Below are 24,588 nucleotides of genomic sequence, written 5' to 3'. Positions count from 1 at the left end.
TCCCTGCTGGCCCTCGTGGACATGCGCAAGGATAATTCTCTCAAAAAGCTTACCCGGCATTGAGGTAAGGCTAACTGGCTTATAGTTTCCTGGGTCCTCCTTCCTCCCATTTTTGAAAATGGGGACCACATGGGCCCTTTTCCAGTCCTCCGGCACCTCGCCAGAGCACCACGAGTGCTCGTAAAGCCGTGCCGGGGGTCCCACAATGACCTCTGCTAATTCCCTCAGCGCTCGGGGGTGGAGATTGTCAGAACCAGCTGATTTAGTTGCTAAAAGGCAGGCTCTCCCCCAGTGGCGATGCAGAGGGGGTACACGTGCACTCCCTGACTGGCCATGCTCACCGCTCAGGTGATGGGCAGGGGAGGCACGTGGAAGCACCAGTGCCCCCCCTGCAAGTGCCGGCCAATTGCTGCATCCGCTCCCAGAAGCAGCCGCAGCCACTCCTGGAAGCGAGATCAGCCACAGGGGGACCCCCCCCAGGTCAGCAGGACTGGTTGGAGGCAGGGGGCATGTCCCCCCTGACTAAGGCCACACCAGTTGCCCAAGGTCTCCCCTCAATAGGACAACTAGGTGACATGCTGAGCTAGACTTAGGCCTATGAGACAAAGTCCAAGACCAAATTACTACTAAGGGACAAAGCAAGCTTGGACAGACAGAGATCGGCCTGGACTTTCTGGCAACAGTCAGAGATTGCTCTGAGCTTTCTGCTTGTATCCTTCAAGGTTTGATCCCTGTAGTTTTGACTCATTTCTTTCCTGAGAATACCAATACGGACTCCCCCTTTAGTGCTGCAGCCTAAAGGTGTGTGCACAATTTATTACACGTAACTTTCCAAGGACTAGGCCTTACAGGAGCCCAGAGGTTGCAACATCTAGAGGCATTTGCTGTGAACCAGTGATACTGGCCACCAAGCAGTGCAAGGGCTTAGTCATCAAGCACACCAGGACATTTCAGAGCTGTCCTCACACCCATTTAGCCAACAAGTTGCTTACCGTTCAAACTTGGCCAGGACATCGGCCACAATGACCCGGCTCTCGATGGCCCTGGCCACACGCTGGTTGTGTTCAAAGAGGGCAAACATGTTGCGGCTGTCCTCCATGGCTAGCCCTCGGATCAGCTTTTCAACCACCTGTAGGGAGACAGGTCAGATGCTCGGACACCATGAAACATTGGGTGCAATCAGGAGTCAGTCTTTATAACCAGAAAGGGGGCCCCAAAGCCATTTCCTCCTGTGGGAACTCCAAACACAGGCAATCATCTCTGAGACAGTACAGGAGCTTCGTGGCTGCTTCCTTAGCTATGGCCCCAAGGTCTGGCCCTTTTAAGAGTCTTCAGAAACACTCACAGCACATTTCCAGGTGGTAAGGAACAGCTACTACCCACTTACACTCAAGTGAGGACCAGGACAGCTGGTTAGATGATTTTGAGCAAGGTCACACAGTCTGTGGCTAAGCCAGGAATGGACCTTGTGTCTCTTGAGGCTGTGTTCAGAGCTCACCCTCCTGCCCCACTGACCCGATGCCCCACCAACCCTGGCATGGAACAATGGCATCCTGAGAGGGCCAGGGGGAAAGACTTCCCCAGACAAGTTGCTCATCCCAGTGGGGAACAAAAAGTTTGCAAATGGCAAGTCAGGGACAGGGCACAAGGGACTAGAGGGATCCAAGACCTGTGCTTTCCTTGAACTTCTCTCTGGTATAGCTTGTTGCGTGATGGGTAAAAGGTGTAAAGGGCACTACTGTGCACCCAGCACTAGTGTGGTTACCACATAACCCCTCCACCACAGTCCTGTCACAGGCTCCTGCCAGATACAGGAACATGCTCCCCATACTACTCCCACACTTTGACAGAAGCAGGACTCAAAATCTCCCTTCAAACAAAATCATCAACAGAACGCCCCACGTGGACAATGGCAGAAGTCGGGAAATTTGCAGTTAAGGTTCAGTATCTGTTTTTCTACCTGTGCTGCTGCACACAACTGGCTATGGAATGCCTACAATTGAGGACTGGTAGCATCCTTGTGCACAAGGATGCTCTCATATAACAGAACAAAAACATGGCCCAGAGCAGAGGTGGCCAACCTGTGACACGCACGTTGTGTGCGTGTGGCCTGTGACAGCTCAGGGGGGACAGGAAGCAGACTGGGCAGAAAGCAGAATCACAGACTGGGGAAGGGAAGGAGACTGGAGTGGCACTCAAGGAAGGCACCTGCCAAAATAGACAGCCCTTACTGGCCCTGAGAATCCTATTTACCAGCTTCCCCTTGTTAAAACTCGACAGTCCTGCTGTGTGCAGACTGACGGCCTGAAGGGAGGGTAATAGGCCCTGGTTTTCCTTCATGCTGCCAGTCAGGGGCAATTGTGAGAGAAGGAGCCAAGACATCCATGCAGAATGACAGCATCATAGAAACGTTGGACTGGAAAGGTTCTTAGGGATCATCTAGCACAACCCCTTCCTCAAGGCAAGAACATCTCTGTCTAAACCGCCCCGGACATAGACTTGTATAATGTTACAAATGTAAAAACTTCTGGCAGTGGTGATTTCAGGCGTCTGTTCCAGTGTTAAACCGCCCTCAAAATAAGAAACTTCTTCCTATAATGCAATCAATCCGAGTCTCCTTTGCTGCAATTTACCACTGTTGAGGTTTTGCAACGTGGCCTTAGGGCAATGTTCTGTGACCCAAAACGGAGCCTCAGATAGTTCTGGGTCTGTGGGGAGCCAAGTACCTTTCCCTTGAGGTTCTGGGGTATAAAGGAAATGGCAGCTTAAAAAAAACTAGCCAGGTAAGAGGGGCTGAGAATGAGAGTGAATGATAGGAAGGACTCATCCCCACAAGGCCTCTAGTCCAGACACACTGTAGCATCCTGGCACCCATTTACCACAGCTATCACATTACCTCTCCAGCACTGGTGTGGGAGTTGATGGTGATTTTACAGGAGCCGCCACCGTGGCAGTACACTGTTGTTGTCATTTCCTCACGAGTGATGAGCGCCTGTATTTCCTCCTGGGAAGGCACAAACTCTCTGGTCTTGGTTCTCTTCAGAGAGTCACTGACGAACTGGGCATACCTGTCAATCTCTGTGCCTGGGAAGAGGTCTCTTACTCTAATTGAAAAAGGAACAGAAAAGCTGTTACCTGGTGAACTAGCATGGTTGTGTCCAGGTTCAAAGAGATTGCTACATAGCACTGGAAGCACTGAATCTCCTGGAAGGAAGTGCTGCCAAGCACAGATACAGGAAGAAAGAGCCTTGTTATCATTTGCTAAACTGGGCAACTCACTTTTGAGTCACTAGTCAATAAAAATCATAAGAATTGGTATTTCAGACCAGCAGTTCAAACATTTTTAGCAGTTTAGCTCCAGTTGCAGGCAGCAGTATCACCAGCCCCAAGCACTCCAAAGTCACAAGATGATTCACACATGGTAATGTATTCACGTGCTTTCTGGGTTCTGAGCTTTCCAATTGCTCTTGAGCTACCATTTCAAGCTTTAGCACTCTGTAATCAGGAGTGTTAAAAAGTGGATGCGTGTACACAATCGCTTGTCTCCAGGAACCAGAACGTTAAGCAAAATATCCAATATAATACCTGTGCTAACACTATGAGGTGGGAACAGAGGTAACCAACAGTGCCTTGCCGGCACGGACAAGAATAAGGCTAGGGAAAGTTGCAGAATGGTTTCTCATGGGGGTTGCACACTCCATGGGTCCAAACATTGCCTGGTTGTAACAGTCTCGCCTCAAAGGTGACCATGACACCTCTGAGCACCCTCTTTGCCCAAAGAAAATAAAGGTAACAAGGGGTATCTCCCCGTCGACTCTCCTGCCACGCCTTGATGTAATGATGCTTTTAGAAAAAAGGGAGGTTATGGCAGGGCTCCCTGTGTGAGATCTCATACTCATGAACACATGTGTCACTGCTCATTGCCTCAAGGGCTAATTATGTGGCTTTCTAACCATGTCCAAACCTCATAGGTATTATCAATCACTGGCTCATCATTGGTGTTAAACCATGAGCCTTCAGGCCCAGTGTCAACTTGGTCAAAATACGGGCCCCTAAATCTGGAACAGTCTCCACCACTGTTGGAGCCTCTAGCCCCAGTGCCTTTGACCTTCCCAGACCCTCCAGGGCTCAGGCCTGCATTCTCTGCCCTTTAACTGCACCTCCAACTCCTTCCTGGCCCCTCCAGGGCCCCGGCCTATATTCTCTGCCCCTCCCGGGCTCATGCCTCATTACTTCCAACAGACTCTGCCCCTCACAGGCCCCAGTCCCTGACCCCAGTTCTCACCCCTCATGGGCTACAGGTCCCCAACATCAGTTATCACCCCACTCTGGCTGTGGCCCTGCTCCTCAGCCTTGGCCCCTATCCCTCGGGCCCTGGCTCTGCTCCTGAGTCAGTGGAGACCTCATCCTTACAGTCTCAATCCCTAAACCACTGGTCTTGCCTGCCTCCACTCAGGTGTTAGTCAGAAGCCTTGCTGCAGCCCTTCTGCTCAGGAGCTCTTCTCCCCATGGCTTCCAGGTCAGACTGCTTGCCCAGCTAAGGCCCTGGGCTTATATCTTGCAAGCCCAGCTCCTTCTGGGCTGTGGCTCCTTTGACTGCTCTCTGCCTCACCTGCAGCCTGTCTTCCCTTAAAGTAGCAGGAGCACCAAGGTCCCTACTACACTGGCCCATTTTAAGCACTTGGTACACATTCTCTATCACTCTCTCCCAACTCAGAACCACTCAAATGGCCCTTATGGCATTTCTCAAAACCCCTCTGTGGGGCAGAGACTTTAGGCTTCAGGCTTGAGTTCCAGCCTTATAGAATCAAAGGGCAGAAGGTACTTCAAGGGTCATCTGGTCCAACCCCCTGCACAAATGCTACCAAGTCCGCTCCTTATCCATCCTTCTCTTGAAAACCTCCAGGGAAGGAGATTCCACCACTCCCGTATGTCACTGCCTCACTGCTCTAATACTATGAAAGTGTTTCCTGAGATCTAATCAAACCTACTTTGCAGCAATCAGAAGCCATTGGTTCATGTCCTGTAGGAATTATTTTGGAGAACTGCACTAGGTGCTGAGTACACCATGACAATGTAGATAGGCAGTAAAAGCAGAATGGAGTTCATCACCTTCACTGCAGGGACTGTGGCTGTGACTCTGGGAATATGGCGGGGGTGGGGTGGGCGGGAGGAGGTTACAGTTAGGGTTAGGGTTGGCCTGGTGGTCCTAGAACAGTGGATGACAGCAGCTGGATAGGAGGGCTGCAGGCTGTAACCCCACAGGAGGTGGTAGGGAAGGATGGGGAATGGAGTACTAACAGCAGGCAGTCAGGGGGGCTGAACCCTGAGGAATGAAAGAGGCTGCACAGGGCTCCATCACCCTGTAGCAGGTTGCTGCCCCAGGGCCTTTTCAGCTAGGCTTTGGCCACTTCCCTGAGCATCTCTCAGCTAGCCTCTATAGCATGCAGTCTTTAAATCGGCTGGCCTTTGCTGTCTGAAGCACCTCCCAGCCTACCCCAGTCATATGCAGTCTTTCATCACACAAAGCAAGCAAACCAAAACCTTATTGTGTTGGACCGTGGGATGGGTCTGCTGTGGCCTCAGCCTTCCTTTCCCGGGCTTGTCTTCCTCATAGTCCAGAGGTCTCCTGCCTCTGGTGTTTCCCCTCCATCTCCCCGCAGTTCTGCTTGCTGGGGTTTTTGTTTCCCAGTGAGACAGCTTCATTAACCTTCTCACAGCTGCAGCCCTTCAATCTAACTAGCTGTCTTCACTAATGGTACAGGCCACCCTGTTACAAGCCCCAACACCTGGAACAAATTAACTGATGAAAAAAGCAGCAAGCTTCTAAAAATGATTCCTACCTTCTCAGGTGGAACTTGAGATAGCGGAGAATCCCTCTACTGGGCAAGAAAGTGCAGCTCATGCAGCACATCAGCTGCCAGTGGTGAAGGTTTCCAGTGCTGTTGGGATGGGGCATATGGTTCGTTTGTTTGATCAGCTGGCAATACACTTCATCACGGAGTGGCTTCAGATCATGGCAGGTTTGCAGAATGCCCTGGATGATGGGTATGGGATCAGACACCGTCTCAATCTCCTGCAGGGAGTTAAAGATCTTCACAGCTTCATCCTGCAGGCTGCTGTACCCTTTCTCCTGCTGCACTGTAGTGGGATCACAAAACACAAAGCAGCAGGTATCAGCCTTTCTCTGAGTTCTTACTGGTCTACAAGAAAATCTAGAGACTGCTGGACTCCTCGGGACAGAAGGATAGCAGCATGACACCCTCAGCATCACAGGTTGAAAACTGAGTTTAGCATTCAACTGAAATCCTAGGAAAGATCCCCTCGCATGTAAAATGCCCAACTGCTCAAATCGGTCAACTCCTAAAACTTGTCAGATTCTATGAATGGACAAAGTTGGCTGCCACCTAGGAAAGCTTATGCCAGTTAATCTCTAAGGTGCTACCCTGCTCTGACTTCTGCACTAGAGGGAGCTCTCTTTCACTCCCTCCTTCCTGGTTCAACAGGGGCTGGAAAAAGGCTCTCCCTCACCAAATGGACCTGGAACTTATCGTGACTAGAAAAGCACTGTCCAGTGCACAGGGCACGTATGGTGAAACAGGAGAAAGGTTTGGGCCTCTCATCTCCATGCTCTTGGTAATTTCAGGTGCCTCCTGTAACAAGCAGAGTCAGGAAATGCTCACTGGGAGCGTGTTTGCTGAGCAATGGAGTCCCTGCAAGGTGTGTTCAGGAGGAAGAAGAGCAGCAGCAACCACTGCCCCTGTATGATGGGGCCAAGTTCACATGGATAGAGACCTCAGGGTAGCTCAAAGCAAGATTTGCTTTGGGTCAGTTTTCTCCTGAGCCCCCAAGAACTTGTCCCCAAAAAGCAGCAGACTCTAAGGACTGTGCACAGGAGAAGGGGAAGCAGCAAAGGGCCTTGCTCCCCTTCCTCCAAGCAAAGGCTTGGAACAAGGAAAGTGCATGTAGGGAGAGAAGGTGCTTCCCAGAGACACTTTTCCACCCCAAGAAGGACAGAGAGGTCATGCCATGGAGGAATAAACCTCTCTGCCTGCCCGTCTCACTGATGTAGGGCTACAGTCCAAAACCCTCCACTCTGGTTACAAACTCTGGCTGCAGGAGGCACCTGGTCTTCATGGTAACAGGGCTGCAAATTCCTGAGGGGGGAGAGGACTTGCTCATCCTCTGTCCTGTGTAACCCTAAACTCTCACCTAAGGGTGCTGATGTTTTTAAACTGACCAACCAGTGTCAGCCATGGTCTGAGAAAATGGGTTATGGTTAGTCCAAGGGATGAGGTCAGAAACGTTATTTAAGGGTCCCTTCTTTCTGGAAGGGGGAGAGCCATATTGGGGAACATGGCGTAAACACATGACTTCTGGAGCTCTTCTAGGCTCCAGAGGCACATGTGAGTAACTTACATGAAACTTATACAGCTTACTGTAATGCAGAAGTGTGACAAAAGGCTACCTACCTAGCCCTACAGCTTGTTCTGGGTTATTCTTTGATACTTTTCTATCCTGTACCCTTCCCCAAGCCTACCCTCTTTAACCAATAAAGCTCTTCACTATAACAAGCATGGTGGACTCACTGGGAGAGGGGTTGGGGCATACCTTTAAGCTCCCTAGGCTTGGCTGACTAAGGGGGGCTACTCTTTGTGCTTCAGGCTAAAGGAAACACCCCAAATTCTCATAGTGGGTCAAGCACGCTCAAGCTCTACAAGGCCTGTGTACCCCAGGGGGCACAGGACCTGGATACAGACCAGACCCCTGGATGGTGGCAGCAGTTACCCCAGGCTTGCGGGTGTGCTCCAGGAAGGGGTTCAGCCAGATGTGAGGCACCCCAGGGAGGCACTCGGAGCTTGGTAGGTGGACAGGCACAGTGACGTGGGGGCACAGAAGCACCCCCTACTGATTCATAGATGCTCGGGTCGGAAGGGACCTCAACAGACCATCGAGTCCAACCCCCTGCCTAGGCAGGAAGAGCGGTAGGGTCAGATGACCCCAGCCAGGTGCCCATCTAGCCTTCTCTTAAAATCCCCCAAGGTAGGGGAAAGCACCACCTCCCTTGGAAGCCCATTCCAAATTTTGGCCACTCTTACTATGAAAATGTTTTTCCTGATATCTAGCCTAAATCTGCTCTTTGTCAGTTTGTGACCATCGTTCCTTGTTACCCCAAGAGGCACCCTGGTGAACAGAGCATCTCCGATCCCTTCTGCGTCCCCCTAATTAATTTGTAGGTGGCCACGAGATTACTTCTCAGCCTTCTCTTGCGGAGGCTGAAGAGGTCCAAGTCCTTCAGTCTCTCCTCATAGGGCTTGTCCTGTAAGCCCCTAACCATACGAGTGGCCCTCCTCTGGGCCCTCTCGAGTCTATCCACGTCCTTCTTGAAGTGTGGTGCCCAGAACTGGATGCAGTACTCCAACTGCGGTGTGACCAATGCTGCATAGAGGGGAAGTATCACTTCTTTGGTTCTATTTGTCATGCATCTACTGATGCATGATAAAGTGCAATTAGCTTTGCTGATGATTTTGTCACACTGACAACTCCTGTTCATCTTGGAGTCCGCTATGACTCCGACATCCCTTTCCACTTCTGTGCTTCTGAGAGAGTCACTTCCCAGTCAGTAGGTGTGCTGGATATTTTTGAACCCTAGGTGCAGCACTCTGCACTTGTCCTTGTTGAATTGCATCCTATTGTGTACTGCCCACTTTTCTAACCTGTCCAGGTCTGCCTGCAACCGTTCCCTACCCTCCAGAGTGTGCACTTCACCCCACAATTTAGTATCATCTGCAAACTTGGACAGAGTACACTTCACACCCACATCCAAGTCACTGATGAAGGCATTGAACAGTACAGGTCCAAGGACCGAGCCCTTAGGGACCCCACTACCTACACCCTTCCAGGTCAATACTGACCTGTCTACTACCACTCTCTGGGTGTGACCGCTAAGCCAATTTGCCACCCACCGGACTGTGTAAACCTCTGTCACAGCCTCTTAATTTATTTATGAGAATGGGATGAGATACTATTTCAAAGGCCTTGATAAAATCCAAGAAAACAACATCCACCTCTACTCTTGCGTCTAAGCATTTTGTGACCCCGTCATAAAACGAAACCAGATTGGTCAGGCATGACCTACCTCCTATGAATCCATGCCTGTTTCCCTGCTGCATTATTATTCCCACTGGACTCCCTCAAATATGGTCCTTCATAATCTTTTCAAAGACCTTTCCAAGGATGGAGGCGAGACTGACTGGCCTATAATTACTTGGATCTTCCTTCCTCCCCTTCTTGAAAATACGGACCACATTGGCCCTTGTCCAGTCCTCCGGGACCTGACCCGAGCACCATGAGTGCTCAAACAGCTGTGCCAGTGGTTCTGCTATGACACTGGCCGATTCCTTCAGTACTCTCGAAAGGAACTGGTCTGCCACAAGGCTTCTTCACACCCTGGGATAACTGCCTGTAAACTTGCTCTACAAATGTGCTGTTCAGACACTGCTCCCCTGGTGCTGGGGCTCCAAGCTGACCTGCAAAGTTAAAGAACCTTGAGGGACTTTGCAAAATGGAGGAATGCTCACAGTTAATGCTGATGTCTCCATAAGGCAACGGCAGCAGTGGGGAATGCAATGGGTGCTGGGTGTACCGCAGGATGGGGTTCCGCCGGTATGTCTGCTCCACCACTTCAAAGTTCATGCTGTTTTCCTGGAGGACAGAAGATGTCACCTCATACCAGCCGCACCTCTCACCAAAGCATGAATACAGCCAGGGTTAAATATGAGTTCCTCACACCTGTGTCCACACCAGGCTCATGGTTTTGGTTACCACGAGTGCTTCTGGAGAATGGGGACAGTTCACTCCAGGCCCTGCCCAGAGACACACAAGGGGCCAAGGCAAGATCTGGGCCCAGGAGTGTGCATGTGCTCAAGCATGCATGTCCACAAAACGTATAACTGGACTTACAGTGACCAGGGACTGAAGGCACCCTGGTGCGCACAAGCTGGGCTCTATCATATGTGCACCAGGGCATGAGGTGACCCCAAAGTGGGGAGCCTGCTGCTTGTCATACACATCCCTGGACTGTGGATCCAAGCCTCAGGGCCAGGGGAATAACACATGACAGGGGTGGGAATCCCAAGGTCTGTGCCTGGGGGATTCCCACCTGCCAGGGGAAGGAAAGTTCCTGACACCTGGGGAAGGGGATTTGCTCACACCTGATACAGAATCCCCTGTGCACCTGATGGGAACATCCCAGCAGGAATAGCTTAGGCTCCTGCAGACCAGTCCACACCCTGAACCATGACATGTGAAGGCTTTAGCTACAGGAGTGCAGGTTGCTGTCAGACCTCTCAAGAGTCTACTCCTCCCTCATCACATCCAAGACAGCAGCACCAGATTAGACAGGTGCCAGACTGTTTCAAGAGTTTACTGCTACTTACCCTGATGTCACGAATCAGTTGCTGTGTGGGTGTTTCTATGGGAACCTTGCTGTCAATGACACCTTGGATGGCAGAGGCCCAGCGCATGGCTTCATTCAGCAGCTTGGTGTATAGCCTGTATGAGTGCTTCCTGCCATGGACAATGATGTTCCAAAAGCCTGTGTCACAGAAAGAATCAGGAAGGTGAAACTTGGCTGCTCTTCCCAACGCCATGTAGGAAGCAGCTGGAGCAACACACTTCTGACAAAGGGCAACAGCTGTCCTATCACAAGTGACATGAGAAGCCTGATTGGAAGGGGCAGTATGTGTGGACACCAGAATCTGCTTCTCATGTGAAACATTCAGTCCAGGCCCTGGCCCCAGAGCAGCCTTCTAGGATCTAAGTGCTACCAGATGCAATGGGGCAGCCTCCCACTCTTGCCTGCCCTGCACCCAGTGTAGTATGGAGACCCCAGAGAAGCTCACACTGTCATGTAGGAGGAAACACCCGGCTGAATGTAATCCCTGTTTTTAGACACATTTGCTTTCTGTGGACACTAGTAATTTCTATATTATTTTCTGGACAGATTGGCACATCTTTGCAGAGAAACCATTTTAACGTGTTCTCTTTTAAGACATCTTCCTTATAGTCTGTAATGGTTTGCAGCTCTCCTGGCTGAAAGGCCAGAGTCTATAGGAAAATCCATGCTTTTCATGATTGTTCCCATCACAGCTCAGGCAGAGTCCACTGGTCTCCAATTGCGCACTGGTCTGAAATTCAAAAGAACTGCATGTATGGGCTGAGATGGGTTCAGTGCTGGATGGGCCAGGGAGCTGTGATGGAGAGTAGTCTGTAAGCGCGTTTGGAACATCTGCCTTCGGAGCTGCGTAGACTGGAACTGTCTTAACTGCTGCTCTCCTTAGTTCTCAGCAGCCATATTGGTAGAATTTGCAGCCAGTCAACCTCACTTCCAGTGTAATTCAGCATTTTGTTTGAGGACACCCAGGTGAGGTGTATGGACATTATGTACCTTTTGCTTATGAGAGAGAGATGGGAAAGGCAACACAACAGAGAGAAGTGGGGTACGAGGTGTTGCCTTATTTCTGTGGGACAAATATGGCTCTGACTTTAGGCTGGCTACTATGAACCTGTCCCACAGAAGAAAAGTGGCGGTACAATAAAGGTCTAATGAAACAGCCCAGCCCAATGCTCTGGGACTGAATACACTGTCCAAACAAAGATCATAGTAGCTAGGGTCAGGAGGGACCTGAACAGATCATCTAGCCTGACCCCCTGCCACAGGCAGGAATAGATGCTGGGTTCACAAGACCCCAGACAGGTGATCGTCCAACCTCCTCTTGAATTTGCCCAAGGTAGGGGCCAGGACCACTTCCCTGGGAAGTTGGCTCCAGATTTTGGCCACCCTAACTGTAAAATATTGCCTTCTGATCTCCAACCTAAACCTATTCTCCGTCAGCTTATGACCATGGTTCCTCGTCACCCCAGGTGGTGCTGGGGAGAAAAGAGCTCTGCCTATTTGCTGTTGATCCCTCCTGATGAGCTTGTAGGCAGCCACCAGGTCCCCCCTCGGCCTCCTCTTGCTGAGGCTGAACAGGTTCAGGTCCTTCAGTCTCTCCTCGTAGGGCCCGTCCTGCTGCCCTCTCACCAAGCGGGTGGCCTCCTCTGAACCCTCTCCAAGCTGGCCACATCCATTTTGAAGTGCGGTGCCCAGTACTGGATGCAGTACTCCACCTGCGGCCTGACCAAAGTCGCATAGCGGGGGAGGATCACCTCTCTGGACCGGCTTGAGATGCACCTTTGAATGCATGACAAGGTATGGCTGGCCTTGCTGGCTGCGGTCTGGCATTGGTGGCTCATGTTCATCTTGGAGTCAATAATGACACCAAGATCCCTTTCCAGCTCTGTGCTCTCAAGAAGGGAACACCCCAGCCTGTATGTATGTTGTGCATTCCTTCTCCCCAGGTGCAGCACCCTGCACTTGTCTGCGTTGAACCCCATCCTATTCTCATCTGCCCACTTCTGTAGTCTAAATCTAATTGCAGTTTCTCTCTCCCTTCAAGTGTGTCCACCTCACCCCACATCTTAGTGTCATCAGCAAACTTGGACAGCGTGCTTTCCACCCCCCCGTCCAAGTCTCTGATGAAGATGATAAACAGTGCGGGCTCGAGGACCGAGCCCTGGGATACCCCACTGCTCACATCTTGCCAGGTTGAGTAAAACCCATCCACCACTACTCTCTGGGTGTGCCCCATCAGCCAATTTTTTACCCATCCAACTGTGCAGGCATCAATGCCGCAGTCACTTAATTTATTGATGATGATGGGGTGAGAGATGGTGTCAAAGGCCTTCTTAAAAATCTAGAAAGACTATGTCCACAGCGACACCATCATCCAAGGATTTAGTTACTTGGTCGTAAAAGGCAATCAGGTTGGTCTGGCAGGACCTGCCTTTGGTGAAGCCATGCTGGTTGCCCCCAAGCATGATCTCCCCTGCAGCCCCCCACAGATTTGCTCCTTGATGATCCTCTCCAAGAGCTTCCCAAGCACTGAGGTGAGGCTTACAGGCCTATAATTAGGGAGTAAATAATTACAGGCCTAAATAATTGGGGGTCAGACTCAATGATCTATTGAGGTCCCTTCCTACCCTAACATCTATGAATCTTTGAATTGCTTGGGTCCTCCTTCCTCCCCTTCTTAAAAATAGGGACCACATTAGCCAGTTTCCAATCCCCCAGCACCTGGCCAGATGACCACGAATGCTCAGACAGCCAGGCCAAAGACTCTGCAATGACCCCTGCCAGCTCCCTCAACACCGTTGGGTGGAGGGCATCTGCACCTGCAGATTTAAAAATGTCTAGCCCTTCCATAAGATCCCTAACTACATCTGCACTGACTGAAGGCTTGATAGAGCTATCCCCAAGATTGTCCCTACCTCTGGTAGGTGGGATATCCTGGTCCCTGTTCAGGAAAACAGAGGCAAAGAAACTGTTAAGATCTTGACACTGAGTTCTCCAAGTCCTACATAGCGTTGGCCTGCTCTAGTCAGTCCAGGCTCTTGTACCAGCCCCACTCACTGGGTCATCAAGAGTGCACCCGAGTACCCTCCCATTCCTGGACACAGGGCCACAGGCAAATGATCTGCCTTCAAAACATGTACTACTCCTATGGTTCTTTCCTTCTTACCAGTTTCTTTGAAGACCCTCTCATCGGGCTGGACCACTGAGCAGAGGCTATTGAGTACAAGGGTACCCAGCTTGGTGGCTGTGCGCTCTGAGGATTTGTAGTAATCTAGGGCAGTGTTTGTCAGCACAAACCAGCGCTTCTTCATCTTCAGGGAGGACGTCTTGTTGCTGCTCTGGACTTCCTTATGCAGCCAGCCTAATGGGAGAGAGGAGCAGTGAGTTACATTACAGAAGGCTGTCAGTGGTGGGGCTCTACCATACTCGTGGCATCAAAACCCTTCTGGCTCTCCATCCTCAATTAGATGTAGCCCGACCTCTACTTCCTCCCAGTGGCCACGGAGCCCTTCCAGCCTCCTTTCTGCTGGCCCCAACAGTGCCACCCTTCTTCCCATTAATCTCGCTCTCATCAAGGACACCACAGCCACAGAGGGTAACTGGTAATAAATCAGCATGTCCCTTCCTATCTTTCCTGCCATAACTAGATGCATCTATGCCAGTGGGTCTCAACCCAAGGCCCCCCCTCTGAAAATGCCAGCTCTTCACTTTCACACATTTCTTGAATATGTAAAAATAACAGCTGATGATACCTAAGGTTGAGGAGGACCGGGTTAAAGTGCTTCTGGAGGGGCTGGACGTGTTCAAATCAGCAGGTCCAGATGCTTTCCACCCCAGGGTGTTGAGGGAGCTAGCAGGGGTTATTGCAGGGCTCTTGGCACGGCTTTACAAGCACTCGTGGTGCTCGGGCCAGGTGCCAGATGACTGGAAGATAGCCAATGTGGTCCCCATCTTTAAAAAAGGAAGGAGGGAGGACCCGGGCAACTATAGGCCCATCAGTTTTACCTCAATCCTGGGGAAGCTCTTTGAGAAGATCATCAAGAAGCACATCTGTGATGGGCCGGCATCGGGGATGATGCTCAAGGGCAACCAGCACGGTTTCATTAGGGGCAGGTCATGTCAGACCAACCTGATTGCCTTTTACGATCAGGTCACAAAAGCATTGGATGCAGGTGTCGCCGTGGATGTAGTCTTTCTGGACTTCAGCAAGGCCTTTGACACTGTCTCCCACCCCACCCTCATTAAAAAACTAGGCGACTGTGGCATCGATGTCTACATGGTCAGATGGATTGCAAATTGGCTGAAGGGTCGTACTCAGAGGGTGGTGGCGGACGGGTCATATTCGACCTGTGGGGAAGTGGGCAGAGGAGTCCCCCAGGGCTCGGTCCTTGGGCCCGCGCTGTTCAATTTCTTTATCAGCGATTTGGACGACGGGGTGAAAAGCAACCTGTTCAAATTTGCTGATGATACCAAGATTTGGGGTGAGGTGGGCACGTTAGCTGGGAGGGAAAGACTGCAGCAAGACCTGGATAGGTTGCAGGGGTGGGCTAACAAAAACAGGATGCGTTTCAATACGGACAAGCGCAGGGTGCTGCACGTGGGCAGTAGTAACCAGCAGCACACTTATAAGATGGGAAACTCCCTTCTTGAGAGCACGGAGGCAGCAATCTTGGAGTCATTATTGACTCCAAGATGAACGTGGGCCAACAATGCGAGGTCACGGTCGGCAGGGCCAACCGGACCCTATCGTGCATCCACAGGTGAGTCTCAGGTAGGGCCAAGGAGGTGATCCTCCCCCTCTACGTGACACTGGTCAGGCCACAGTTGGAGTACTGCGTCCAGTTCTGGGCACCCCACTTTCAGAGGGATGTGGACAACATGGAGAGGGTCCAGAGGAGGGCCACCCGCATGATCCGGGGACAGCAGGGCAGGCCCTACAATGAGAGGCGACGGGACCTGAACCTGTTCAGCCTTCACAAGAGAAGGCTGAGGGGGACCTGGTGACCGTCTATAAACTCACTAGGGGGGACCAGAAGGGTTTGGGAGAGACCTTGTTTCCCCTAGCACCCCCGGGATAACAAGGAATAACGGCCACAAGTTGTTGGAGAGCAGGTTCAGATTAGACATCCGTAGGAACTACTTCACAGTCAGGGCGGCTAGGATCTGGAACCGACTTCCAAGGGAAGTGGTGCTGGCTCCAACCCTGGGGGGCTTTAAGAAGTGGCTTGATTTGTACCTGGCTGGGGTCATTTGAGCCCAGCTTTCTTCCTGCCCAGGCAGGGGGTCAGACCTGAAGATCTGCAAGGTCCCTTCCGACCCAACTGCTATGAGTCTATGAATACAGCAATTCTTCTGTTGCAAAGAACTCGGAAAGACCACAGCAGGTCAGAATGATTTTGACACTATGGATTCCTATTTGAAATCTCTGGGTTTATTTTGTGAATCATGTGTAGGTGTTAGCACACTTTAACAGTGCTAATATTATGCAACACACTTAAAAGAATCTCACAGCAACCTCAAAAGGATCCCACAGAGGCCCAGGTGCCATGACACTTTTAAAGGGATCTCATGGTACTCCAGGGTGCCACAGCACCCTGATTGACAATCACTGATCTTACCCTACTACTCATGCCTGAAGCCTCATACCTCCCATTACCGACTGACTCTCACCTTGTCTGATGCAGGAGAGTTGTTTGGAAGTTGCAAGCACCTGCATCCTGGTTTAGAAACAGCGATTCCTGCATCTGTGCAGGGAGCTGGACTTGGTGACCGTTCAGCTGCCTTCCAACCCTGTGATTCTATGATTCTACCTGGGCACCAAACAGACCACTAGGAAGCTGCACAGTGAGCCTGGGGTATTATACAAAACTCATCGACAAAGCGCAGCTACATACCTCTTCCCAGAAAACAATTTACCATATTTACCAAATCCAAAATATCATTACATTTAAGTTGATCCTCACCCCTGAATAGTTAGATTTTATACATAGAAAATTATAAATTTGTTATAAGTTTCCAGTACAGAATCTAATTAGTAGAAGGTTGTCTTAAATTTGTTCCACCTACTGTGATGGGAAAAGCAGCAGCAAGAGGCCAGACCCCTGCCCCTTGTCTCCCCCTATGCCTGTGTCTGCCCCTCCACTCCCTGCTCCCCCTGCAGCCTGCCTCCTCCACCCCCTAGCCTACCTCCCTAGCCCCACCATGCCTCCCTCGCCACTTCCTGCCCATCTTTCAGCTCTGCTCTTCCAGCATTGTCCCTGCCCAGCCCATGGAGAGAGAAGCAGCAGCAGGTCCCGACTAGGCTGGGTCAGGGCTCAAGGGAACAGAGCTGGAGCAGAAGATAATGGTGGAAGGAGCAGGGGGTGGGGGACAGGCACAAGCATGGGGTGGGGGCAGGCTACAGGTTCCCCATCCCACCCCGTGCTCCTCCCAGCTGTGTGCCCCTTCCAACTGCAAGCAAGCCATTCTGGCTCAGGGCAGGAGGCAACACAGCTCCAGCTTCAGCCCCGACCCTGGGGCCAAAGTCAGACCTGAGCCACTGCCTGCTCCAGGCCATACTCAAATCCAAGATGAGGCTTTTCCCCCTATGCTGATTGAGGGGCAAAAGCCTCACCTTGGATTCAAGTAACTACAGTACTCAGCATTACAGGAAGAATCTTCCTTTTTTTTCCTGAACCATGAGACCAGAAATACCTCAGCCTTTGTTCTGACCATCCCAGAAGCAGTGTCAATAGGCAGAGGTAACCCTGTTATGATGCAAAGAAAAGCCCAAGATCTGTGTGACCAGTTCTTTCACTTGTGTAGGCTAATGGGATCAGTTATTCCCATCCCTAAAAGAGTGGAGAACAACACCTTGTCTCCTCTCGGTGAGTGCTATCCTGTTAGAACTGCTGCCCCAAGCTAGAATAGAGTCCTGGCTTGTGTGTCCCACTCATTAATTCCCCATGAATAACAACACCATCATGTGCGTCTACCGGTCACTCAGGTTTTAGCCCATTCAGTCAGTGCCAACTCAGTTTCATGCAGTGCTAAGTATTTAATCAGAATGTTGTGCAGTTCCAAGTCAAACACCCTGCCCAAGTCCAAGTCTATATGTCAATAGTCACCTGTTATCAGACACACTTTGCAGCCTTGTCAAACAGCAGTCTGATTAGCTCTGGTTTCCAAGAGACTACACTGGCTAGTACTAACTTACCTGTCTGTCCTTCCACTCTTTCACAATAGTGCCTTCTATCTCTTGTTCTATTACTTTACCCAGGACTGGCAGCAAACTAATTCACCTGTAATAACCTAGACCACCCAATTTACAGGTAAATACTGGTGCACACTGGCTTTCTTCCCTTCATAGAATCAGAGAAGTCGGGTGGGAAGGGACCTTGCAGATCTTTAAGTCCGACCCCCTGCCTGGGCAGGAGGGAAACTGGGCTCAAGTGACCCCAGCCAGGTAGGCATCAAGCCCTTGTTTTCAAAATTTTATTAAAGTCTATATCAAGGATCCAGAGTGTTCCTCAGGCAACACTTTTACAACTTCTGGATATAAGTAATTCGGAAGATCTTGGAAAAAATTATCCAAGAGACCATTCCTGAAAAACTGGCCGATGGCAACAGCCTGAGGGATAGCCAGCACGGGTTTGTTGCAGGTAGGTCTTGCCTAACCAATCTCATCTCCTTCTATGACCAGGTGACCTATCACCTGGACAAGGGAGAAGAGATTGATGTCATATATCTTGATTTAAAAAAAGCCTTCGATCTGGTATCTCACGATCATCTCATAGAAAAAATGGCCAACTGTGGCCTCGGCTATATCACAGTCCGATGGATGGGGAATTGGCTCTGAGGGATGTGGACAGTGGGGTCCCCCAGGGCTCGGTCCTCGGGCCTGCACTGTTCAACATCTTCATCAGCGACTTGGACGAGGGGGTGAAAAGCACCTTGTTCCAATTCACAGATGACACTAAGATGTGGGGAGAAGTGGGCATGCTAGAAGGGAGGGACAGGCTGCAATTGGATCTGGACAGCTTACAAGGGTGGGCGGATGAGAATAAGATGGAATTCAATACTGACAAGTGCAAGGTGCTGCACCTGGGGAGGAAGACCCAGCAGCAGACCTACAGGCTGGGGAGCTCCCTTTTCATCAGCACAGAGGCAGAAAAGGATCTTGGAGTCACTATAGACTCCAAAATGAACATGGGCCACCAATGTGAGGACGCAGTCAGGAAGGATAATTGCATTTTGTCATGCATCCACAGATGCATCTCGAGCAGGTCCAGAGAGGTGATCCTCCCCCTCTACGCGGCACTGGTCAGGCCGCAGCTGGAGTACTGCATCCAGTTCTGGGCGCTGCACTTCAAGAGGGAAGTGGACAGCACGGAGAGGGTCCAGAGGAGGCCACCCGCATGATCAGGGGTCAGCAGGGCAGGCCCTACGAGGAGAGGCGACGAGACCTGAACCTGTGCAGCCTCCACAAGAGAAGGCTGAGAGGGGACCTGGTGGCTGTCTTTAAACTGGCCAAGGGAGGCCAGCAGGCAATGGGAAAGTCCCTGTTCCCCCGAGCACTACTGGGAGTAACAAGGAATAACGGCCATAAGTTGACTGAGAAGAGATTCAAGCTAGACATCAGGAGGCACTACTTCACTGTCAGGGCGGCTAGGATCTGGAACCAACTTCCGAGGGAAATGGTGCTCACTCCGACCCTGGGGGTCTTCAAAAGGAGGTTAGATAGAAACCTAGCCAGGGTCGTTTGACCCCAGCATCCTTTCCTGCCCATGGCAGGGGGTCAGACTTGAGGATCTGCTCAGGTCCCATTTGACCCTACCAACCATGAAACTATGTTTCTCAAGCAAATCCCAGGATGTCATCCCACCCCCTGTATTTGGCCTTGGTGAGGCCGCAGCTGGAGTACTGTGTACAATTCTGGGCTCCACAATTTAAAAAGGACGTGGAGAATCTTGAGAGAGTCCAGAGGAGAGCCACACGCACGATCAGAGGGCAGGAGAACAGGCCGTATGATGAGAGGCTGAGAGCTATGAGACTCTTCAGCCTGGAAAAGCGCAGGCTCAGAGGGGACCTGGTGGCTGCCTATAAGTATATAAGGGGTGTACATCAGGATCTGGGGGAACGCCTGTTCATGAGATCACCCCAAGGGATGACAAGGTCAAACAGTCACAAATTCCTCCATGACTGTTTCAGGCTTGACATAAGGAAGAACTTCTTTACTGTCCAAGACCCCAGGGCCTGGAACAAACTGCCACCAGAGGTGGTGCAAGCACCTACTTAAGAGACATTTGGACGCTTATCTTGCTGGGATCCTTTGACCCCAGCTGACTTCCTGCCCCTGGGCCGGGGGCTGGACTCGATGATCTCCCGAGGTCCCTTCCAGCCCGAATGTCTATGAAATCTATGAAATTCAGAGTTGCTCATTTACAATTTTTAGTTTTAGGGCCTGTATCCTACAGACTGTGATATCAAGGGGAACAAAAGATTAATTTTCTTTCTTTCTTGTCAATTGTGTTTAAAGGCACTTTGCCCAGACTCTGCACCAGGAGGTGCCTCCTCCCCACAAGCTGACAGGTGCAGTAAAGCCAGCCAGGGGTCTGGGTCACCCCTGCATGGAGAACCCAGCAGGCTGGCTGAGTCTTTGTTTTGCCTCCAGCCAGCAGTAGAATGGGGAGACTCCAGCTACAGACTGCTGGGCATGGAGGAAGAGACAAGAACTCTACAGTGTAACCCACATGCGGGATAAAAAGTGTGCAAGGACCCACTACAGAGTTCTGGCCTGCCCAAGATGGCATTCTCTTCTTCTGCCAGGCAGGCAACTGTGCACTGGTAGGATCATCTTGCAGCTTGCCTGCTGGAGTCACAGACACGGGTCTTCTTAAGTTCCACAACAGGTCCTTTATTCAAAGCCCTATTTTAACACCAAGAGCCTAGGTCCCCCAGCCTGCTCTCCTGATCCCAAGAAATCAAACAAAACCATTGCCTTTCTCCCTTCAGACTGTGATACAAAACACTGCCTTCCCTCAGGCTGTAAAACAACAGTGTGTTTCTCTCTCCAAGCTACCAAGGTTTCCAGCTTCCACAAGCTCCTTCTGCCTCTCTGCTCTCTTTCAGCTAGAGCCCTTTTTAAGGTTCCCAGCTGTGGGCCTACCCAGCAGCCTGATCCCCTCCACCTGCACCTGATCAGCAAGCAGGGCCAAGCTGCACTTTCTAAATCCTTATAAGGTCTACACCTTGCTACATAATCACTGTCAGGATGGTGCACAAGGTGCTAGGAGAGATTATGCTGTGAGATCAGCCTGCCTTCCTCTGGGGAGGGCAGTTCACATATACATTCCCCTGTCAGAAAGGCTCAATAGTCTCAGCAGCATGTCACTGATGTGTTTCTCTGTGCTTCAGAACAGGGCTGAGCATTTCACCAGCTGAGGAGAAGGTCAGCCTGTCTTCCCAGGACACAACACAAAGCAGCTATGAGGAGGCACTTGCCTGGTCCAGGGATGAGAATGAACAGACAGCTCTTGAAGGAGAACATGCTGTTTGCTCTCTCCCTGCTCTTAGCCAGTATGTGAAGAGGCTAGGAGACTGTACGTAGTGCACCCCCCAACTCTGAGGGTCCCACTAGGCATCACTCTACAACTATGCAGTTCTGTCAGTCCTCCATCTAAAAGTGACAAGCCCAAGCCCACCAGCACTTCCCCCAGTATAACTGTGTTTCATGCTGATGATGTGCATGTTTCTTTCACCTCTCACAAGGAACTCCTGACCATCCACCTTGGATTCGCCTTTGGGTTTCTGCAGCAGTGAGATCCAGTGGTGCATCTCCTCCGGGGTGTCACTGTTGCAGTGAATTACTCGATTCGCAGTGATGATCACGAAGGAATTTGGTCTGCAGGAAAACACAAGCAGCAAAATGGGTTATGTTGGGCCTCTCTCAGGAACTAAAACCACTGCAGAGCCAGCACCTCTACTCTCAACAGTCAGCCCCTCTGCACATATGCAACACCAGTAGGACATTCTGAATCTGCAGCATAGAGGAGTGGGAACCCTTAGACATAGCACCCCCATGGGACTGCAGTACAAACTGGAGGAGGGAAAGCATGCCTGGACAGCAGAAGCTGGGCTTCTTTCAAGAGCTATTTCCAAGGGACAGATAATACTATTTAACAGCTATTGCCAAGCACTGGTTCTATGTTGGGTGCATAAATAGACCTGCTATTTTTCCCTATGATTGCACTATGCAAGTGCTTCTCATGGACTCCTGCTGTCCAGCTCTGAGCCCCATGGCTTGGTTTTTCAGATATTTAATTGTATAACTGTAGACACTGGTGAAAAGAGGGTTAAAGCCAGAGTTACCTCAGATTCCAGCAGTGTCAGCTGAGATTGGTGTGACCCTGAATTTAGTCTGAACAGTTTTACCAGAGATAAAGAGAAGGAGCTGGTCCTGCAAAAGACAAGGAGTACGGTCGTGTGCACCTTTCCCACAACGCACACAGGAGTCCTGTGGGAAAGGCCTTCTCCACTTAGAACAGGGCAATGTTGCAGGGAAAAAGGAAAGGAGGAGAGAGCCTGTGTGTTGAGAGAATGGCAGCAGAGGGCTTTGGAAACCAGTGGGGAAAGGCTTCTACAAGGAGGAGACAGTGCGAACCTGAAGAACGATGGAGTAAGAGTAAGAGTGTGAGGCTGAAGGTAACAGGTACAACTGGACTAGTCAGTGAACAGCTGTGAAAGAATATCACTGGCAATAGCCCGGGTCAGATACGAAACATTTTTTCTCAGTCTTTGTTTAACAGAAGTTGCCAACTGACACCCATGTAATTTAGAGAGACAGAATCATTCCTCAATCCCACCAGGCATTTTAAGGAGCACATCTTCAGCAGGAAGAAACTATCATTTTATTGAAGCCATTGGAGGTGTGATAATCACAGATGTGGAAATCTGTCCTTATCTGTATAGTTTAGGCAACCTAAGAGAGCCCTGCAGAGTTCAGGACTAAAAACAGAAGGGGAAAAGTCTCTGTAGCCCAGGCGAATCAGAGTAAGGACTGAGTATTAAGAAGCCAACTGAAATAACAGATAAAACTTTCCACCTCAATAGCTAGGAAATTTTTTTTTAAGATACATAAATTCCACAGTTGTAATCTGGAAAGGCCCTGAAGCTTACAGGAAGAACATGTAAAACTTGAGTTATGTAACAGCTAATACTGTTAGTTTTGTAGTTGATAATTAATGGTTTTAATCTCATGACGGGAAATGCTCCGCAATCTGCATTCTTATTGGTTTTGTAGCAAAAAGTATAGAAGAAAGAGTTACATTGTGACACAGAAGCAGAGTCTATTCCACGCTGCTTGCTTTCACTAGGAGGCAGTACAAGTAGAAATGTGTTCACTATGCAGGCAGACTGCCTTCACTATGCGGGGCAGTCTTGTCTCCTCTCTTATGACATGGTAAATGCTGTAGCCTAGTGTTTGTAGGTCTTGGGACTTTTCCTATACAAAAAGTCAGTCTTCTAATGAAGTTTCTCATAAGTTTAAGGATTTATTTAACTAGGTTCTTGCAAGACCAGCACCCCACTAGGAAGAGCTTGATAAGCAACTGGTAGCCTACAAACTATGGCTTGAAAATAACTGAGATATAATAGATCAGATCCTGCTGTTTAATTTCTCCAGTCCTGTCACTGTTCGCATCATTTAATCATCAGTTTACAGTGTCTGATTGAGGATGCTACGCCTCTACCATCACAATATATTTCATATTTTACAAAATGGTTCATAAATCCAAAACCAAGCAGATTTTGAGCCAAGAAGCTAGAGATACAGGATAAGTGGGTTATAAAGGACATTAAGAGGGTCCTGAGCTTTTCTTTTACAAAACTGTTTTTGCCCAGTCTACAAAACTGAGATCCTGAATCAAAGTGATTTTGAGTTGCCTATCCGTGGCACCTTTGCTGGTTATTTTTGTACAGTGGCAGGTTGTGTAAAGTCATAATTTAGCTTGTGAAAACTGATGCATACAGAAAGGAAACAAATGTTTTGGTCTGGGAACAGGCTGATAAATCCGTTTTTCCCTTTTCACAGGATTTTAAAGCCAGAAGTGTCCATTAAACCATCTAGCCTTACCTCCCACAGAGCATAGGCTACAAAAATTCACCCAGTCTTTTTTCATCAGCCCAATAACTCGTGTTTAACTAGAGCAGATCTACACCTTCATTTTAGGACATAAAGAGATGGGGAGTGCGGCACTTCCCTCAGTAACTCACTTCAATGGGTGCTCAATTTCACCATAAAACATATGTAGCTGTTTTTAGCTTAAATGGCTTTAGTTTCCAACCAGCGGGTCTACTTTTACCTTCCTCCACCGACTTAGAGAGCCCTTCAGTGACTGGTGTTTGTTCACCAAAATCAAGGCACCTTCCTGTAAGCTTTTGAAAAAAACAAATAAGTTGGGCTCCTTAACTCTCACTGCAAGGCATTTTCTCCAGCCCATAAGTCATTTTTCTAGCCTATCTCCTGCACATGCTCTAATTTTTCACCACTTTCTTACAACAGGGACACCACAACCAAGGTCAGTGCCCCACAGACCCTATCTATATACCCAAGGATCTTGTTAGCCATTGGGCCACAGCATTGCCCTGGGGACTTAGGGTGAGCTGCTTCTGTTCAGGTCTCTTCCGACTGTTGAAACTATGAAATCCCAGTCACCGCTTTCCAGGTTACAGTCCCCTGATCTGGAGGTCAGGCCTCCTTTCCTTGCCCCTATCCATGCACCTCTGAATCTGTCTAACCCACCCAGGTCCCTCTGCAGAGCTGCCCTGTCCTCCTCATTTACATTTTGCCAATCTTTGCACCTTCCATACATTTTAATTAGCCGTTACTTTATATCCATGTCCAGGTCCCTCATCGACATTCTGTGTAGCACCAGGCCTAATACCCATTCTTGTGACACACCCTTCCATCCCCAAAACACCTCCCTTTGAAGAATTTTCCTTATTCACACCTGCTTTTTGATAACTCTCAGTTACTCGGGGCTCAATCTGCTTAAGGTGAGAGGGACGAAGAATGAAGGGAGCTTGACTGACAACCTGTGGCGACTCTGAACTTGGTAATAATCTCCCTTAGTTGCTCATTAATTGGGGACCCT

General features: G+C 50.0%; 1 protein-coding gene across 1 annotated transcript in view; it reads right to left on the bottom strand.

Annotated features, from left to right (window-relative positions):
* The window catches only part of LOC102567908 (unconventional myosin-X), a 160,005-nt gene that overhangs the window by 16,244 nt on the left and 119,173 nt on the right, over positions 1–24,588 (bottom strand). Inside the window, exons 31-37 of the mRNA XM_059727606.1 lie at positions 21,196–21,338; positions 13,623–13,817; positions 10,440–10,597; positions 9,582–9,705; positions 5,844–6,141; positions 2,897–3,104; positions 993–1,129 (exon numbers count right to left, since the gene is read on the bottom strand). Of these exons, the coding sequence (XP_059583589.1) occupies positions 993–1,129; positions 2,897–3,104; positions 5,844–6,141; positions 9,582–9,705; positions 10,440–10,597; positions 13,623–13,817; positions 21,196–21,338 (1,263 nt within the window). The remainder of the gene's footprint in view (positions 1–992; positions 1,130–2,896; positions 3,105–5,843; positions 6,142–9,581; positions 9,706–10,439; positions 10,598–13,622; positions 13,818–21,195; positions 21,339–24,588) is intronic.

This window comes from Alligator mississippiensis, chromosome 4 (genome assembly GCF_030867095.1).
Source record: "Alligator mississippiensis isolate rAllMis1 chromosome 4, rAllMis1, whole genome shotgun sequence".
In the NCBI taxonomy this organism is placed as follows: Eukaryota; Metazoa; Chordata; order Crocodylia; family Alligatoridae; genus Alligator; species Alligator mississippiensis.
The sequence above is the reverse complement of the archived record's forward strand: the minus strand, read 5'-3'. Positions and strand labels throughout refer to the sequence as shown.